Here is a 21,007-nt window from a genome sequence, read left to right as displayed (position 1 = left end):
TCTGAGGCCCATGCAGACCCTTATTAAACATTTGCTCAAAGGGATTTGGGTCAGAGCCCAGATCTGTGAATGTGTGTATTTCAGTTTAAGAACTAAAGACCCTGCCTCGAGCTGATGGTGTGGCCATAATAGTGGGGTTTGTGGAATCTTATTTGTGTGTAGTGAAGCCTCAAGGCTAGATGATGTGATGTATTTAGCTGCTGTATTAGACCATTTAGACCACTAGCTCTGGGTGGGATACTGACCATACCCATGAAAATCCCTTTCTTCCTTGTCTTATTGTAATGGATCTGTGCACATTATTCAAAAAGAACAGCTTGGCTTTGTGGTCTTTACTTTAAAACAACCAAACATTTTTCTTTTTTTAATATATTTTAATAACAATAATAAATAAGTTAAATCAATTAATGAAAAATCAAGGTCAGTAAACAAGTAAAAAAAAAAAAAAAATCTATTTAAATTTATTTATAATAATAAAATGGGTAAAAGAAAGTAAATTTAGAAATAATTACAGTGCTGGTCAGAATGATTTTTTCCCTTGGTAAATATGATCAAAGATGAGTGTAAAAAAATATTTATATTTTTGATATTTTATTAAAAAAAAAATATATATATATATATATATATATTAATTATTAATTAATTTAAAAAGTTGGGGGGAAATCACATTATGAAATAAATGTTTTTCTCCAAAACACATTGGGAACTGATCAGAGACCATTCCTCCATACAGAATCTCTCCAGATCCTTCAGATTCCCAGATCCATGTTGGCGCTTCTTCTCTCCAGTTCAGCCCACTCATTTTCTATTGGGTTCAGGTCAGGGGACTGGGATGGCCATTGCATATGCTTGGTTTTGTGCTCAGTGACCCATTTTTGTGTTCATTTTTTATCTGTTGGTATTTGATCGAATCCATGATGCCATGTCCAGGACCTCTGGAAAATTAGGCCCACAGCATTAAACAGACAGCAGAGTATTTCATTTTACACATGGGGGTACTTTTTTATCCCTGTGTTCACCAAACCCATCTTAAGTGTTTGAGGTCCTGGACATGGCATGACGGATTCGATCAAATACCAACAGATAAAAAATCAAAAGCTGACAGCCTGTGCTAGAAATCTTATAACGGGCCATGTTTGGATCTTCCAACAGGACAGTGATCTAAAAACAAACATCAAAATCAACACAAAAATGGGTCACTGAGCACAAAACCAAGCATCTGCAATGGCCATCCCAGTCCCCTGACCTGAACCCAATTAAAAAAATGCATGGGCTGAACTGGAGAGAAGAACAACATGGATCTGGGAATCTGAAGGATCTGGAGAGATTCTGTATGGAGGAATGGTCTCTGATCTCTTGTCAGGTGTTCTCCAAACTCATCAGGCATTGTAGGAAAAAACTCAGAGCTGTTATCTTGGGAAAAAGTATTTAATAAAAGGGGGCAAATTATTGTTCCAAATGTGTTTTGGAGAAAAACATTTATTTCATTATGTGATTTCTCCTGCACTTTCAATTATTTTACTTCAATAAAATGATAGATTTTTGCATTAAAAAAATAAATAAATAAAATAAAATAATATATATATATATCAAAAGGATAAACAATGCAGATTTCTTTTTTACAGCCATTTTTGATCATATTTACCAAGGGGGCAAATAATTCTAACCAGCACTGTAGATAAATAATCATCCATTTTGTTTAGTTATTTAAAAGAAATAATAAAAGTGAAAATAAAATGATTAGACTATAATAAGAAAAAAATCTTAGAAAAATACTTTTACTTTTCATTTTCATTTTAATCAATTTTACTATATTTTTATTTTACTTCGTTTTTTTTTACTGATCTATTCTACTTAATTTTATTTCATATGTGTGTTTATTAATAACAAAATTAAAATAGGCATAAATAATAAAATGGTAGTTTTGTACAAAAAAAAGAAAAAGAGATCTGTTTATTTTAATTGATCTCTTTTACTTTATTCATTTATATATTTAAGCAAACCCCCATTCATTGAGTCTCCATTGTAGTGTGTAATGGCAACTTTCAATCAGACTTCGGTGTGTGACGCATGCCGCGGGGCTATCTTGTCGATCGCTGAGAGAAAGAGTGACAGGGTTGTCGACACTAATGGGGTCAGTGCTATTAGAAAATCCAGGTTTCCATCTGCAGGGCATGTAAAGAATGACCTATTAGATTAACATACTATTTGGGGGGATCCAGAGAGTTGTGGGGGTTTAAATATTTGCTGATATGTGTGCATTTGCTGATATAGTAAATGTTTCTGTTTAACCAGGCCAATGGCTTGCACTAAATAGAGGGGTAGTTAGTAATAGACCATAAAACTGAGTTTCAAATGGATATCTTTAGGCTAAAGAGTAAACATGGCCTACATGCACACTGAGCATTATTTACTCTGCAGTATTGATGGGCCTTTCCCTCATTACAAAATTTACCCATATACTGAGTGTCCTACTGAGTGTAGGCTACTGTAAGTGTGACAACACTTTTGTAATATGGTAAATGAAAGAATGTGGAAATCTATTTTAGAAGTCTCTGTGGGACCAGCACATGCACATCCTTGACAAGGCCATCTGTCCAGTCGTGCAGCTGGAAGCTCTGTAGGACTAACCTTGCAGAAGAATCATTGTAATGATAAATGAGTCAACAGGCCACATAACACACTCACATCACACTGACTTATGGTGAATCAGGATGCGTACATCTATAGTGTTTATCTCCCTTTTTTATTTGATCTATGCACAGATGTGTATGTCGTGGCCAATTTGTTTGAGTTATATGGCAACTTGTACTTTATATGAACACACAAACTCCCCTTTGGACTTTTTCATACATTCATTGTTTCTGTTGCCAATATATTCCCATAGTTAATAAAAATCACAAATGAGATCTTTATCTTGAGATCTCAATGTCACAAACTATTCTCAGATTTGCAGATTTCAGATTTCAAAATTTTCCATCAGATTTTTTATATGAACTCATTACATAACAGTATTTAATTTTTTCCTAAGGAATAGCTATACAATTCTCATAATTACTTAAGTAAATCATTCTCAGTCTAGTTTCTATTCTATTGCATTTCAGTTCAGTTTCTATTACATTTAATAAGTTCTTTGGTTGTTTCCAAAACTCTTGACCAGATTTACTTCTGTGTTGTTCACATTGACTGCATTGTCCCAAATTCTGCTCATAAGACTTAAGACATAAGACTGATTTATAACAATTCACTTTTGTGACAATTTCATGTGAAAGATGTTGTATATGTTGCATTTTTCCCTAACATATTTCTTGTTTTGCAGGTGTAACATTCAGGAGTATATATGGAACAAGGGCTCCAGGTGTGAGTCTGTTATTTCAGACTTCCAAGTGATGTGTATAGCAGTGGGCGGGGCCACCATCATGTTGCTCCTCCTCTTCATGATTATCGTCTTTTTCTCCAAGAGGCTGTACATGCTTAAGACTGAAAACCGACGACTTCGCAAGCACAGGTAAAACTTACATGTAAATTTAAACTTGTAATTTAAATATGAATTAATTGAGCTGAATACATATTGGCGCATACATATAGTTGTACAATAAAATGTACAGTGTCAACATGGGATTTGAACACAATGACATCACCCTTCTTTCCTAAAAGTAGGCCAATCTGACTGTGTGTGTGTGTGTGTGTGTGTGTGTGTGTGGGTGACCTATATACTGTGCTGCCAAAGGCATTTAAACAGTCCTAGAGAGGGGTGAGATAGAGAGCAGAGGAGTGGAAGAGAAGAGAAAATGAGAGGAGAGAAAGGGAAGGGAGAATAGTGATAGAGACAAAATGACAACAGTGAAAAGTCTGTGTAAGTCTGAGTTCTAATCTGCTGCAGGTAACATCTGTGTGCTTGCAGAAACAACATGAGCTTTTAATCCAGGGCATTAAATAAAGCAAAAATGTCCAAGTCACTGCAGTAGAATACCAAGTTAAAGACCCTATGAAATTCAAATCAAAGTAGCTCATGTTTGTTTGCTTTGAGGCCATCTGAGTTTGCTTGAGGGAATTTGTCACAGCTACCTTTATATGGCCATCAATGGAGAAAGATGCTAACAAGCCAAACCTTTACCCCCTTGGTACACATGGGCATGTACAAACTTTAGAGGTGTAGAGTAACTGTAGAGGTGAGAAGATCACCTGCTTCTGAGTCTGACTAGAACTAGCGAAAGTCATATCATGGTCTTTTGGAGGATTTTGTAAAAAATAAAATAGATTTGTTTTAAAGCTCTCTTCAGTGCTGCCAAGTGGTTACAGTTTTTCACACTGCAAACTAAAGTCTATTTTATAAAAGCTAGAAATAAAAAAAGAAGCTTATTTATTTGTCCAGCCACGATGTCCTGTTTCAATAGGAAACAAACAGTTCAAAAGTGTGGGTTCAGTATATTTTATTTTTTATTTATCAAGGATGCATTACATTGATCACAAGTGACCATTTTATTATGAAAATTAAAATGTTACAGCATATTTCTATTTCAAATGTTCTTTCTATTCAGCGTTTGCATAAAAATATTAGCACAACTGTTTTCAACAGTGATAATAAGCACCAGCGTATTAGAATGATTTTGAATGGTCATTTGACACTGAAGACTGGAGTACTGGCTGCTGATCAGCGGGTGAAAAAAAAAGTTCTTTTAAATAGTAATCTTTCACAATATGACTAATTTTACTGTATTTTTGATCAATTAAATGCAGTTTTGGTCATCAAAACTGACCTGAAAGAAGTGGTAAAGTATGATTTCACTTTTCTAACTTTAGTTAGTGTGAAATGTTGCTGTTTGAGCATAAACAACATCTGCAAAGTTACAACGCTCAAAGTTCAAAGCAAAGGAAGATATTTGCTTTTAAAGAAAAGAACTACAACAAACACGACATTCCTCCGGGTTTAGTGACATCAGCAAGTCTAAAATGTACATAAACCCCGCCCCCGGGAACATGCAGTCCATGTTGAGAAGAGGAAAAGTTGTTGTATAAGAGTACATTTGTGAGTCAGCTCAAACTTTAGCATCCATCTTTTCACATGCAATAGAAAGTCACTCTGTGTGCATCTCACAACAGTTCCTATACGAGCGATTTATAGATTACCATGACAGTATCCTAATTGAAGATAGTTAACTCCACAACCACAACATAAATTCATCAACTAACCATTCAGAGACGCCCTGTTGCATTCTATGTTGCACCTTCTTCTTGAGTCTCTCCATCTTTGTCTGACTCCGTTTTAACATTAAAGGCAGAACAGTTTCTGTCATTTTAGTGTGTCTGCGTCAGGTAATGGCAGCTGCTAACACAAGCGAGCTCTTGAAACCCCGCCCTCTGTGCAGCTCATCTGCATTTAAAGGGCCAGGCACAAAACGGTGCGTGCTATGTAAAAATATCCGTGGGGTATTTTGTGATAAAACTTCACACACACACTCTGGGGACATTTTATTTTGGGTACAAAACATTTTATTCTGGGGCCATTCTATGGGATTTATTTTACAACTTGTGAAAATGGCATTTTACCACCCCTGTAAAAAAAAAGTTAAAAATCTTACCAACCCCAATCTTTTTAACAGTAGTGTAGATCAAGAAAGTATAGAAGCTTGTTTCCGCCACAGAATAAAAAATAAAAAGGTAATTGCGGCTTTTTATCTCACAATTCTCACTCGCAATTGCAAGTTTACATCTGAATTGCGTGATATAAAGTCGCATTTGCAAGTTATAAAGTAAGAATTAAATGATATAAAGTCGCAAATGCGATAAATAAAGTCAGAATTCTGAGATATAAACTCGCAATTCTGAGGAAAAAAGTTGTATAAAATTGGACTTTATAAATCGCAATTCTGAGGAAAAGCTATTTTCTGAGCAATTGCGAGTTTGTCTCGCAATTCTCACTTTATAACTCGCAATTTCGAGTTTATGTCTCGCAATTCTGAGAAATTAAATGAGATGTGAACTTGCAGTAGTGAGATAAAAAGTCGCAATGGTCTTTTTTAATTGCTTTATAGGGCTGAACGATACATCGAATTTTCATCGTCATCGCGATATGAACTCCCGCGATGAACACATCGCAACAGACAGCCTGACACGATGAATAATGCCTGGTTCAGATTAGCACTAACTTATGCCTGGTTCAGATTACACGATTTTTTTGTCGGTTACGATAGTCACTGTGTCAGATTACACGATTTTGAATCCTAAAATCTTGTCGTGTCGTGGACAAGAAACATGTCAGACTACACGTTGCTTTCTGACCAGTCATCGCGTGCCGTCGCAGACATTCACTCGCACATATACTATGTCATATACACACGCACTCACTCTCACACGTATACACACACACACACACACACACACTGGGGTGAGGGACAGTCCCGAAGTTTGAAGCTTTGTCCCGCAAGTCATAAGCAGTGTCCCACATTTTAATTTTGTCTGCATCATTTTATTTAATCGTCCTTTTAAATTACAATTATACAAAAAAAAAGTTAATAAGAAAACACTGAACGTGCGCAGCCGTTATTATTGGTTCTAGCCAGAGCGGGAATTCGGGAAAACAAACACTGAGAAAAAAAAAAAAAATTCTGCAATAGAAAAATGGATCTATCCGGAGCTCCCGAGAAGAAAAAGCGTCTTTGTTCGTAAGGAATTGGAGAAAAAAATATATACATGGTTAAAACCAGTTACAGGTGACCCTAAAAAAGGAGATTGCTGTGTAGCCACCGAAGTTTCACCATCACGCATGGAAAAGACACAAAAATAGGCTACTGAATCCGGTAAGAACGCATTTAATCTGTAGTCTTTCCTAATGGAATTTGTGTTTATTTGGAAATGTGCTTTTTAGCGATTGGATTATTATTTTCACTTAATTATTTAGATTGAATAGACCCGTGCTGTTAAAATGAGTTTTATATTAGGCTATTAGTGACGTTCACAGCGCCGGTCAGCGCCGTCATAGACTAACATTTTTATAAAGCTAGCAAAGACATCTAACGTTAATATAAAATCAATATTTATTCACCTATAATAATAGTAAGTTATCTCCCTCGTGTCCCGCGAAATCAGGTCTGACCTGCAACAGAGCAATATAGCCAGGTGGTCACCCTAGCACACACACTCACTAGCACACACTCTGTCTCGCTCGCTCACTCACTCACTCTCGTCGTGGAGGACCGAAAAAAAATCAAACATGCTAGTCTTTTTGTCGTGATGTCGTGAAGCATCGCAGACGCGACGTAGGTTGTCGCCCACTATGACACACTATACGAGATGAAACGATCAAATCTTGCGTCCCGACGCCCGTTGTCGTTTACGAATCCCCACGACACCCTGCGTCAAACGAATCGTGCCAAAATCGGGCTAAAATCGTGTAATCTGAACCATGCATAAATTGAGCTAGCAGGCAGCTGTATGTGGGTTATGTAACGTTAGTCTCACGCGTGGTGTTAACTTCCCTTTCAGAGCGTCTGCTAACGTTACATAAAATAATAGAAAATAAAAGCCCAATTTACCCATTTTCTTAGATGATCCTAATTTCGTATGTCTTGCCAATTTCGTATCCATTGTTTTTTTGTTGTTGTCCAAACTGCAAAAACTTGTGATCATCACCACTAGGCTACAATGAGACCCCTCCCACTGCTGTGCGAGGGATGATGATGTCAGCTGATCGCGCATACGTTTAAAATAGTACATGTAAATAAAAATTAAATACAAAATTGGTACATGTAAATAACATGGGTAAATAATGATCTGCATGCTTCATTACAAAAAAAAATAGTTTTGCATGGTTATAAATATTAAAGAATGCTGTGCAAAACGACACTATTATTGTCAGGGTTTGAAACACGGAGAGAGATGACGTAAGTTGTAAACACACTTTTATTGAACAATGCAGTTGCGGACACACAGTGGAATGGTAAGTGAGACAGTCTATGGCAAATATGGAGAGTCTTAGCTGAATGATTGATTCCGTGATGTGTATTCAGGTGTGGATCCAGGAGAGGGAGTTGAAGAGAAGGAGCCTTGATGACTGGACTGAGACGAGACGATGGGATCCGAGGAGGAATGCAGGTAAGCTCGGGTAAGTAGCGGGTTAGCATAGGAGAGTGTTCACGGTGGGTCTGTGGTCAAGTAATGACGAGATCAGACAACGGAGGTGAGGTGAATGCTGGGTTATAAAGGGAACTGGTGATGAGTCACAGGTGATGGGAATCAGTAATCAGGGGAGTGTGAACGGGTGATTGAAGGAGTGGGAGGAGTCAGTGATGATCTGGGAGGTAATGGAGAGTGATGTGAAGGTGGAATCCTGACAGTACCCCCCCCTCCCGAAGCGGCTCTTGACGCCTGTGAAGGATGCTGTCGGCGGCGAGGTCTACCCCGACCTCTGGGTGCTGGTCGATTGGGATGTTCCTCGTGAAACTGGGAAAGGAGAGTGGGATCCATTACGTCGTCGCGCAGCACCCAAGAACGTTCCTCCGGCCCGTAATCCTCCCAGTCAATGAGGTACTCGAGACGGGGACCTCGCCGCCTGGAGTCCAAGATGGAACGGATCCTATAGATGGGCTCATCCTCCACAGGCACCGGAGGAGGAGGTGGTACGTCAATGGCAGGTGTATCTGAAGGAGGAGGAAGGACAGGGTCAACGTACGGTTTTAACAATGACACATGGAAGGATGGTGAGATGCGATACTGCCTTGGGAGTGTAAGTCTGTAGGTGACCTCGTTCAACTGCCTCTCGATGGGGAAAGGTCCAATGAATCGAGGACTCAGCTTACGACATGGCAACTTGAGACGAATGTCCCTGGTGGACAACCACACCTTCTGCCCAGGCTGATAAGAGGGAGTTGGTAGTCTTCGACGATCAGCCTGGGTCTTGTGTCTCCTTATTGCCTGTTGGAGATGAACGTGAGCTGAGTCCCATACCCCCTCGCTCTGCTGGAACCAGAAGTCGACAGCTGGAACCTCAGATAACTCCCCAGACCAGGGGAACAGAGGAGGTTGGTAACCGAGAATGCATTGGAAGGGAGTAAGACCAGTGGTGCTTTGTCGGAGAGAGTTTTGAGCATACTCAGCCCAGGGAAGGTAACGGTTCCAGCTGTCCTGGTACTGGTGGCAGTAGGTCCTTAGGAAGCGACCGATTTCCTGGATCTTGCGCTCAGTCTGGCCATTGGTCTGAGGATGGTATCCGGAAGAGAGACTGACAGTGACCCCGAGGAGCTGAAAGAAGGCACGCCAAACTCTGGAGATGAATTGGGGACCTCTGTCAGAGACGATGTCCTCCGGGATTCCGAAGTTACGAAAGACTCCCTGGAAGAGGGCTTCGGCGGTTTCCAGAGCAGTCGGCAGTCCTGGTAGAGGGATTAATTTACAGCCCTTAGAGAAACGATCAACGACTACAAGTACCGTGGTGAAACCATCAGATGGAGGAAGGTCGGTCATGAAGTCGATACCGATATGGGACCAAGGACGCTGAGGAATCGGAAGGGGCACCAATTTACCCTCTGGCAGTCTCCTCGGGGTGTTGACAATGGCGCAGACTGAACAACCCTTGACGAACCTTGTTACATCCTCGGAGATGGTTGGCCACCAGTACCGTTGACGGAGAAGCGAGAGGGTACGCTTGCTACCCGGATGTCCAGAGCCCGGTACGGAGTGAGCTGAGTCCAGAAGAGGAGTTCTTAGATGTTCCGGTACAAAGGTACTCCCTTCTGGACCTCCCGGCGGAGCAGGATGGAGACGGTTTTCTTGGTGGATCTGATTGTCAATGTCCCACACAATCGGACTGAGAAATAAGGCTGGAGGGAGGATAGGCACAGGTTCACTATCTTCGTGAGGGACTTGATGAATTCTGGAAAGAGCATCAGCTCTACAATTCTTGCTGCCTGGACGATATGACACCTTGAAGTCGAATCGAGTGAAGAAGAGGGCCCAACGGGCTTGTCTCGGATTTAGTCTACGAGCTTCTCGTAGATACTCCAGGTTTCGATGATCCGTGATGACCTCAAACGGATGGTTAGCTCCCTCCAGCCAGTGTCTCCATTCCTCCAGGGCTAACTTAATAGCCAGTAGCTCACGATTCCCGATATCGTAGTTTAACTCCGCCGGGGCAAGCTTTTTGGAGAAGAAGGCACATGGATGAAGTACGGAGAGATCCCCCTGCCGCTGAGACAAAACGGCCCCCACTCCTGAGGATGAAGCATCGACTTCCACGATGAATGGTAGATCAGGATTAGGGTGAGTGAGTATTGGAGCAGAAGAGAAGGCTTCCTTGAGCGACTGAAAGGCCTGTAGAGCCGCAGGTGATAAGGACAGAGACTTGGGCCGACCCTTCAGAGCAGTGGTAAGTGGAGAGCTGAGTTGACTGTAATCTTGAATGAAACGTCGATAGAAGTTGGCAAATCCTAGGAAGCGCTGGAGTTCCTTTACAGTAGATGGTAAGGGCCAGTTTAGAATGGTCTCCACCTTCCTCTGGTCCATCTGGATTCCATCTTGGCTGATGATATAACCGAGGAATTGAACAGTAGTGATGTTAAACTCACACTTCTCCAGTTTGAGGAAAAGCTGATGCTCGCGTAGTTTCTGGAGCACTTGAACGACATGATGATGATGTTCAGCCTGGGAAGATGAGTATATAAGTATATCGTCGATGTAGACGATCACGAAGCGATTGAGGAAGGGGCGAAGGATCTCATTCATATACCCCTGGAATACTGCTGGAGCATTTGACAGTCCGAAGGGCATCACCTGATATTCATAGTGACCGGAGGGAGTCACGAAGGCGGTCTTCCATTCATCTCCGTGGCGGATACGGATGAGGTTATAGGCGCTTCGAAGGTCTAACTTGGAGAAGACTTGGGCGCCTCGGAGCTGTTCCAGAGCAGCCGGGACCAGAGGAAGAGGATACCGAAACTTCACTGTCTGAGAGTTAAGCTGACGGTAATCGATGCACGGCCGTAAGCCTCCGTCCTTCTTGGCCACGAAGAAGAAGCTCGAAGCGGCAGGGGAGATAGATGGTCGGATGAACTCTTGCTGTAATGCCTCTTCTACGTACTCCTCCATGGCCTTCTGTTCCGGGATGGACAAAGGATAGATACGGCCCTTAGGTAGAGTTGGATCGGGTAGCAAGTCGATTGCGCAGTCCCATGGTCGATGTGGTGGTAATTTGGTGGCCAGCGCCTTACTAAATACGTCCTGGAACGCCCGGTACTCCACTGGAATTTCATACTGACGTTGAGTCTCAGGGCTCTCCACAGAAGTGGAATGCAGTGACACTTCGGAGACATCAGACGAGGATGGAGGGATAATATCCGAAGACACTTCTGAGGAAGGACTCTCAATTTCAGCGGATGACGGAGAAGGGGTAACCTTGGTGATAGTGACTAGACAGGAAGAATGACAGTCCGAACCCCATTGGAGGATTTCACCGGTCTTCCAGTGGAGATGGGGTTGATGTTGTATTAACCACGGGCGTCCCAGGATGATTTCGGCTGTAGACTCCTCCAGCACCATAAAAGAGATCTCCTCAGTGTGTAAGCATCCAATCTGCAGAGTTAACATGGGAGAACTGTAACGGATTCGACCCCTTCCTAGCGGTTTACCTTGGATGGTATGAATAGCGAGATCGTACTCAAGTCGTTTCTTGTTCAGATTCATCTTCTGGAGACATTGGGAGGAGATGAAGTTTCCCGCGGAACCGGAGTCAATGAGGGCTTGTACGGGGAAACAGAATTTAGGGGTTATTAGATGGACTTGAGTTTTGATAAGATGTTCAACGCTAGGAGGATGGTAGATTGAGCTTACCGCAAGGCGCGGAGGTCGAATGGGGCAGCTGTTGAGTAGATGTTTGTCAGAAGCACAATATAGACAGAGATGGGCTTGCATTCTTCGTTGTCGTTCAGAACGGGTTAGTCGAGAAGAATCAATTTCCATAGGAATAGGTGCTGGAGGAGTAAGATGAGCAGGTTGGGACGCCGGGGGCGGAGGAAGTGCAGTGGGTATATTGACGTCACAAGCAGTTAGTAGTTGAGAGACTCTGATAGTTTTCTGAATGAGCGCTTCTATGCCCATGACGTCATCGTAAACCACGACCAGCTGACGGATCTTCGGAGTTAATCCTTGACGATATGCAGTAATTAAAGCGGGTTCGTTCCATCCACTAGCAGCAGCGAGGGTTCTGAATCGAAGGGAATATTCAGTCACCGAAGAACGGCCTTGTTTTAGATGGAACAGCTGATCGTGGATAGAGAGGGAAGCCACGGACTGTCCAAACACATCCCTAAAGTGTTGAATAAAATCCTTGCATACACGAATGGTCGGAGAATTGGAATTCCAAAGAGATTGAGCCCACTGGAGGGCGGAACCGGTGAGTAACGAGATGATGAAAGCCACGCGGGCGGCGTCATTATGGAATTGTTGTTCATTCATAGTGAAATATAAAGATACCTGGAGGAGGAACCCACTGCAATCCTCCGCCTCGCCGGAGTAAGGCGCTGGTTTGGCCATGGGACTGGAAGAGGCAGTGAACGAAGCAGCGGGTGAATGCGGAAGTGGATCCGGGGATGGACTGGTTGAAGCAGACGCTGATGCGGTGGGCACTGGGTGAGGAACAGCGTCTCGTGTATCCGATTGCATGTTGTTGGTCTGATCTTCTGTCAGGGTTTGAAACACGGAGAGAGATGACGTAAGTTGTAAACACACTTTTATTGAACAATGCAGTTGCGGACACACAGTGGAATGGTAAGTGAGACAGTCTATGGCAAATATGGAGAGTCTTAGCTGAATGATTGATTCCGTGATGTGTATTCAGGTGTGGATCCAGGAGAGGGAGTTGAAGAGAAGGAGCCTTGATGACTGGACTGAGACGAGACGATGGGATCCGAGGAGGAATGCAGGTAAGCTCGGGTAAGTAGCGGGTTAGCATAGGAGAGTGTTCACGGTGGGTCTGTGGTCAAGTAATGACGAGATCAGACAACGGAGGTGAGGTGAATGCTGGGTTATAAAGGGAACTGGTGATGAGTCACAGGTGATGGGAATCAGTAATCAGGGGAGTGTGAACGGGTGATTGAAGGAGTGGGAGGAGTCAGTGATGATCTGGGAGGTAATGGAGAGTGATGTGAAGGTGGAATCCTGACAATTATTAGTAGCTATAGTTTAATATAAAGTTTTACCGCAGATATTTTGTTTTGGACAAGTTCACGACATTCGACGAGTAGATATCAGATGCGTTCAGGAATTTATGTCAATTTTAAAATAATTTTTATGTTAATTATTGCTTCATTAAATCCATTGATTGAACGTAAGCCGAGTCATTTCCAGATGTGGCCCGGATCTCTACAGCCAGATGCGGCGAGCATGAATCGGCCCAGTGCTGTACAGCCGTAACAAAAATGCATGTGCCAGAGTGAGCTGCGGGCCACACTCGGCCCGGTTAACACACGCCGATGCCGAGTCTGAGCCGCAGGCGCCGCGGGGCAGCCGAGCTCGGGCCGATTATACATGCTATCTGGGGTGAAACTTCGGTGGCTACACAGCAATCTCCTTTTTTAGGGTCACCTGTAACTGGTTTTAACCATGTATATATTTTTTTCTCCCATTCCTTACGAACAAAGACGCTTTTTCTTCTCGGGAGCTCCGGATAGATCCATTTTTCTATTGCAGAATTTTTTTTTTTTCTCAGTGTTTGTTTTCCCGAATTCCCGCTCTGGCTAGAACCAATAATAACGGCTGCGCACGTTCAGTGTTTTCTTATTAACTTTTTTTTTGTATAATTGTAATTTAAAAGGACGATTAAATAAAATGATGCAGACAAAATTAAAATGTGGGACACTGCTTATGACTTGCGGGACAAAGCTTCAAACTTCGGGACTGTCCCTCACCCCAGTGTGTGTGTGTGTGTGTATACGTGAGAGAGTGAGTGCGTGTGTATATGACATAGTATGTGCGAGTGAATGTCTGCGACGGCACGCGATGACTGGTCAGAAAGCAACGTGTAGTCTGACATGTTTCTTGTCCACGACACGACAAGATTTTAGGATTCAAAATCGTGTAATCTGACACAGTGACTATCGTAACCGACAAAAAAATCGTGTAATCTGAACCAGGCATTAAAGAATTAAACATGCTATAGTCTTTCTGTCGTGAAGCATCGCAGCCGCGACGTAGGTTGTCGCCCACTATGACACACTATACGAGATGAAACGATCAAATCTTGCGTCCGGACGCCCGTTGTCGTTATTACGAATCTCCACGACACCCATACGTCAAACGGATCGTGCCAAAATCGTGTAGCCTATTCTGAACCAGGCAGGTAATAAACGTTTGACCTATCACGCAAAGAACCTATTAAAGCACTAAGACATGGGAACAGTATAGTTAACAATCACATTTATCGCAAGTCATATCGTCATCGCAATATTAAACAATGTTATCGCACATCGCAGCTTTTCCTCATATCGTGCAGCCCATTCCGTGGCGGAAACAAGCTTCCATAGGAAAGAAATACTGTGCTTATCAAAAGCATTTAAATGGATCATTAATAGTAATATCTCCCAGAATTAAGCTCCCATTTAATTGATCTATCCATTTTACTATCTGTTGTTCTCTCTCTTTGTCTTTCAGTAAATGCCGCCCAAAGTCGGAGCAGCACATCGATAACTTCTCGCTGTCCACCGTCGCAGAGGGCTCTCAGGCAAATGTAAGGAAACTGTGTGACACCCCGACTAACCTCCCCCATGCCCGTGCTTTGGCTTACTATGATAACATTATGTGTCAGGTAACTTCCTCTCCCGTCTTTCCCTCTGTTTTCCACTGTGCATGAGAAAATGCTCGCTCTGTCTCTGCCTTCATTGTTTTACTCTTTATTTGTGTGGGAGATCTTTCTTTTCCACTCTTCTCTTTATCATTAAGATAATGATAAATAGAGATACTTTCTTCTTCTTCGCTATCTCTTTGTCATTGATTCGCTTGTGCCCCCTGAGGCCATGTGAAGTACTACAGGCTGCATGAATCATTGCGGAAACTGGAATATTTTATGTCCGAAACATACTGATCATATTAGTGGTTGTGTTGCGTGGTTGGGCAATCAATGCAATGATTGTCAAATGGTTTAACCTAAATTAGAGTTTTAGTCCTAACTGTTTTTATACAGGATACAGTGAATATAATGGAGTATCTGCTGAGGCGGATGCCGATTTAATTAAGAGGGCATGATAACAAAGTATTAGAAGTGTGTCAGTAGAGTAATCCTCTCTCGCCACCCCACTCCTTAGAAAACCATGAGCAGATACACGTGGGAATATAAACCCAAAGAGGATCCCTGCAGTGAGGTAAGATGACTCGAACTGACCTCCTCTCAATCTGCTTTGATACCCCGCTGCTGCACTTTAATCCTGTAGCTTCATTATTACTCACCTCCAAAATGAATAGTTGTTAAAACACTTTTTTTTCCCCAAGCAAGAATAGATTTAGTGGATAAAAATAGAGACATCTCCTGACTGTAGTTGCTATTTTGACTTTTTAGTGTGAGAACTTGATTCCTGTAACTTAACATCTTGCTAGACAGCATAGTGTCACTGTCAGCTGTTAAACTTTGTGCATCGTCAAAAGCACTAACTAACAACACAGTGACCTTGTTAAAATTTGTGTTGACGACTATACAAAGTTTGTGCTGAGTAATGTCTAGACCATATACATTTGTTTTGTATCATCTGAAAATGAAATATTGAATATTTAATTGTGCATGCTAATTTCCTCTATTACATGTAGATTACCTTTGTCATCATGTACCGGTAATGTCCAGTTTATCCTTAAAAAAAACAAGTAATTTGATGACTTGAAATCTGGGTTTCTATATGCAGCTTAATTAAGTATGTAAGTAAAATTAAAGATTTAAAAAGAAAAATACATTTATCATACAATACAAGCAGTGTTTTCATAGCAAAAGTTTAGGCCAAAGCATTACAAGCATAGCAAGTATTTTGTCAAACACGAATTCAAGGCGCACATTTTCTTTATGCTAAACTGTTACCATAATTGAGTGTCTTTTGAATTTCACTAAACAAATGCTCACTCAAACCAGTAACAGATAAAGGAGGAGACTGTACATCAGACTGTACTTTGCTGTTTGGTGGTCGTGCAAAATCAAACCACATTTACTGTATCAAACTGTGTCTGAGGTGAACATATGCAGGTTATAAAGCATTTTAGTGTTTTTCTCATCATATAAGCGCATTTTATCACTTTGAGAAAACTAATGAAAAAAATGAGAAAACGAAAATATTTACAGATGAGATGACTGTACACTATGCCAAATACAATGCTGAAAATAATGCTGTATGAACCATGTATGTTAAATATGGTCTGAAAAATCTACTGAGTGGTTTGGAAATTTGAGAATAGAATTATGTAGGAACCTTGTGAACTGTTAAATATAATCTTTAGAAAATCTCTAAATGAAAATGTTTTTTTAATATACTGTACATTATAATCTTGTGTATCTTCTCATTTGTAGCATCATAAACATATGTAAGCCCATTTCCGCCACATAAGAAAAAAAACATTAGAGACAGAAACAACAAGAGAAACATGAGGGCTTTCACACTTGAAATGGTTACGCCTGGGTCATTCTAAACCCCAGGTAAGCAGAATCCTGGGTTATCTTGCTTCACATTAACATCGCAAAAGCAGTGCTTACCCTTCTCTGGAGTGAGGTCTCATAACCCTGGGTAAAAAGCGGTGCTAACCCCACATCTTAATTACAAGTGTGAAACGTTTCTCTACCAGGGATTATAAGAACTACAATAACCCAGTGTTATACTGTAAGCGCAGTGTAAAAAGCCCTATTTCAGATATTTCTCAACCCTGCTCCTTGAGAGCTAGTAATCAAGTTATCAAGTAACCTTACAGGGGCGGCAGTGGCTCAGTGGTTTATGTAGGTTGTCTACAAACTGGAAGGTTGGTGGTTCAATCCCCGGTTCCACCTGACCAAGTGTCGAGGTGTCCATGAGCAAGACGCCTAACCCCAGCTGCTCCCGACAAGCTGGATGGCGGCTTGCTTGGCCGACACTGCCGTCGGTGTATGAGTGGGGTGAATGTGAAGCAACATGTAAAGCGCTTTGGTGGCCATTGGGTCTGTGAAAGCGCTATATAATTGCAGTCCATTTACCATTTAAGCACCTTGATTAGCTGGTTCATGTGTGTTTGATTGGGGTTGGATCTGAAATCTACAGGACGGTTGCTCTCCAGGAGCTGGGTTGGAGACCCCTGCCCTATTTAAACTTTCTGTTTTGGGTACAAGAGTGTGCTCCCATGTGCTCCCAACCCCTGTGCTCCCATCTTTTGGTAACCTTTCGGAGTAGACTGCCATGACTAAATGTTGCACAGACTAGCGTGTAACATTTGATCTTTAAAGGAGGACCAAAGTGTTATCTTACTTCTATATTCACCCACTCAGGGATCTATTACCCTGCAGTACCTGGTGAACCTTGAACTTGTCAGACCCTGTTCTCCAGTACTTTTATTTATGCCATTTATTTATTCTGAATTAAAAATAAAACCTAGTCTAGTTTCTGCCCATTTTTCTTTTGGTATTTTATTTTTCATTGCCTTCACAAATGCAATTTGTTTAACCTCATTCAACTTCTGTCGACCAATCCCCCAATGATTTCATACTAGAAAAGACTCTTTTATGATTAAAAGAGAGTTGACAGCTCCACTGTGCTACGGGGAGGTGAAATAGAGCAAAACTGAGATGAGGCAAGAAATGAAGGATGATTGATGACAGACTGTTGACGAAAGAGCCATGAAAATATCCCTAGGTGACTTTGTTTATTTGTGAGTTGTTTACTTGTCTTTCCACCTCCTGGGAGAATTTATTTGACCTTTTTTATCTTATGAGTATTTACACTTCTGATTTCAGCAGCGTGAATAAAGTCTTTTCTTTCCTTTGTGGTTTCATAAGGGATATCACAGGTAGCAAGATATTCAAAATATTCAAAAAAGCTTTGCTTTTAATCGACTTGTTTTTTTAATGCCTAGCATTAGAGATCCGACAGTCTCACACTCACAGCAGTAAACGTTGCTTTAAAAACACAATTTTAACAAGTATTGCTTAACAATAATTACAATGCCTTATTCAATGAGCAAGGTTTACTGTTTGTGGCTTATTATCCAGTTAATGTAACCACTATGCTTATATTGTGTTGATAATGTCTCTTGGTAAATGGGGAAAACTGCAGATATCCCTTGAAATTCCTGGTTGTGGATCAGTTTATGCTCTGAAATTTAGCATTTCCTCCTCTGAGCTGTGGAGTAAAAACTGAATCCAAATCCATGCGCTCACCCCATAAACTCCAGACAGTTTTGTTTATGTTATGGTTCTCCAGGGCTTTGTTTACAGCTAGTATTAACATCCGGTGATCTGACAAGACAGTTTGAGTGATCAGACCATAATGCATTCTTAGGATGAACATCTTCAAATGTTTAGCATCTCAGACATATGGAAGCCCCTTTCCACCACACAAGAAAGAAAAAAAACTTACTTTTGGTAAAAAAATTTTTAAATTAAATGGACACAAGTTATTATCATAATTTTGACTTGTAGTAATTGTTGTTATTATTTGAAAGTCAATTAAAACAACACATTATTTATCTATTTACTCTCAATTTCATATTGTCATAATTATGTATTTTGTTGATTTTGAATTTCTCATAGACAGTCATAATTATGAGATTAAGTCAATTATAACAGTTGAAATGGAGATACTAAATGTGAAAGTTAAAATGGACTTGTTGACTGAGTCAATTGATGTTAATCTTTTGTTTTAAAGTGTCCCTATTATGCCATTTTAAAGGCTCCTAATATTGTTTTGTCCTACAACAGGTTTGCATAGCCTGGTAATACCAGACTCTGCTACTTCACTTTGCTTCGTAGACAGAGTCTGGAATGGCATAATAGAGAAGTGTTTTCTCTCTCGCTAGGGGGCGCTTGTCTGAAGTTTAAAATCATTGGTTACCCGTAAGCCAGTCAGATAAGTTTAGTTAGGACGTATGTTATGCGCCTGTACAGCCGCATCGAATCACAGACATCATGCATCGAACTCAAATCTATGATCGAACTTCCACTGTAAACCTGCTGTAAAAACATGATGATGCAAGCGAAATACCGGAGTGAACATGGCTGCAAACGACTTTAGCAGATTATGCGTCGTTAATCTACGCATCCACGGCCAGTGAAACAAGAAAATATTTGTAGCCAACTCTCAAATTTAGGATTATATCTTTTAAACACAGCCAGTGCCGCTGCTAGCCATTTTGGTGCCCTAAGCATAATTCCTTTATGATGCCCTCTACCCCGAGAAGCTTCATGAGGCACACACGCCTCTCTTGCTCTCTCTCCCTCTCTGCCGTGCACGCGCTACGCGGTTTGGAGCACAGTCTCTGTCTCGCGGGCGCGCTCGCTCTAGATTCCGGAGATTTTAATTAATTCGTGGGCATCAGTGAGCCGCTATCAATATGCGGGAGACTCCCGGAACGCTATTTTTTTGGTGCCCCCTCAGCTCTTGGTTCCCTACGCACAGCGCGTGGTGGGAGCGGCGGCACTGGTTCTCCATAACAGAGTGAATTGCATCCCGTGTCTCGTTTCGGTTTTCGATTTCTCTAACCTACAATGTAAAACTCGGCGCTTAGCGTCTACGTCACGGCTCTCAGCCCGCCCTCTGTTCGTTGATTGGCCCGGCCGTCCGAAGGCCGGTGGAAAACTGAAACATAGGCTGCTATCTCAGACTAACTACAGGAGCGAAATGAAATTAGCGGAAGTAGGAAGTAGGCTAAGGTTTACATGCATCAAAGGTCAAAAAACACTTTCATTTTCTCAATATTGCACATCACCACATTTTTCAATGATTCTCAGACGACTGGATGTCGAACAATCAGTCTCTCTAAATCCCTCCTCTCTCGAGCCTGCTCTGCTCTGATTGGCCAGATGGCCCAGTCTGTTGTGATTGGTCTACCGCTTACATTTCGGGAGCTAAACGCCCATTACTATAACTAAACTTAAAGTTGAACTATGCAGGTTTTTTACCTTAACTGAACAGCTTCGGAGTCATTGGAATGGTTATGTTACTTTTTTGAATGGTGTTCGTCTCACACTATCACCTGTGAGCGGAAAAACCACCCTTGCAACTTTGGGCCGTCAGGAAGTATCGCATGATATCAGGTCTCGCGATGTAACGAATTGCTTTACGGCAAAAAAATTGCTAAAATTCTGTCATTATTGCGCTTCCTCAAGCTGTTCGAACCCGGACGTTGTAAAGAATGTCCCGTCTGCTTTATGTCGTTGATCTACTAGCCTCTGGTATCTGAGAGTCACCAATAAGTTTTTTGACAGTGTTGTCAAATATCTATATCAAAGCTGTAAGGGGAGCTCTATAGAGAAACCTGCGAGCAAAAAGCGTGAATACAGCGAAGAAATTCCCGAAACTGCATAGCCCTGCTTTAAGCGCCATCCAAAAGCTTCCTGAAGCTCACCGATTGTACATACTGTATAGACAGTTACAATGACGTTGATGCTACCATATCAATCCGAGTGCGAGTCCGATGATGAAATCTTGGAAGAGTTATTAAACCCGAACCTCTATCGCAAGGACGACTTGAGCAGGAAGTTTCTCAGTGATACACTATTCAGTTTGAGGCACATTATGAGATGTTTCGACTAATTCCTCACCATCAGCATTAACAAACCGATCGGTATATTTCAAAGTTATTGCAGTGCACATGCGGGAACTGTATCAATAATGGTGCACGTTAGAAAATATATTCATCAATGATTGATCAAACTTATAGTTTGTGATTCTGAGGAGCTGGTCCAAATAAACTGGGATCTTTCAAGAGCAAGTGTTTTGTAAATCCCGCTTTGAACTCTGAGATTTGAGACGCAGTCGTCAGTAAAAGGACGTGTTGTGGGCTGGTCAAGTTGTTTGCGGGCGGA

General features: G+C 41.5%; 1 protein-coding gene across 4 annotated transcripts in view; it reads left to right on the top strand.

Moving 5' to 3' along the window:
• cspg5b (chondroitin sulfate proteoglycan 5b) overlaps nt 1-21,007 on the top strand; it is a 43,192-nt gene that overhangs the window by 14,809 nt on the left and 7,376 nt on the right. For 2 of the 4 annotated variants that reach the window (XM_079591062.1, XM_079591063.1), the window contains exons 3-4: nt 3,320-3,508; nt 14,641-14,716. In XM_079591062.1, coding sequence (XP_079447188.1) covers nt 3,320-3,508; nt 14,641-14,716 — 265 coding nt within the window. Of the gene's footprint in view, nt 1-3,319; nt 3,509-14,640; nt 14,795-15,290; nt 15,348-21,007 lie in introns of all 4 variants that reach the window. The other 2 variants (XM_079591061.1, XM_079591060.1) reach the window with 2 other exon arrangements.

The sequence above is a fragment of the Phoxinus phoxinus genome (genome assembly GCF_949152265.1).
Source record: "Phoxinus phoxinus genome assembly, chromosome: 19".
Lineage (NCBI taxonomy): Eukaryota > Metazoa > Chordata > Actinopteri > Cypriniformes > Leuciscidae > Phoxinus > Phoxinus phoxinus.
Note: the sequence above shows the minus strand (reverse complement) of the source record. Positions and strands in the feature narration are given on the sequence as shown.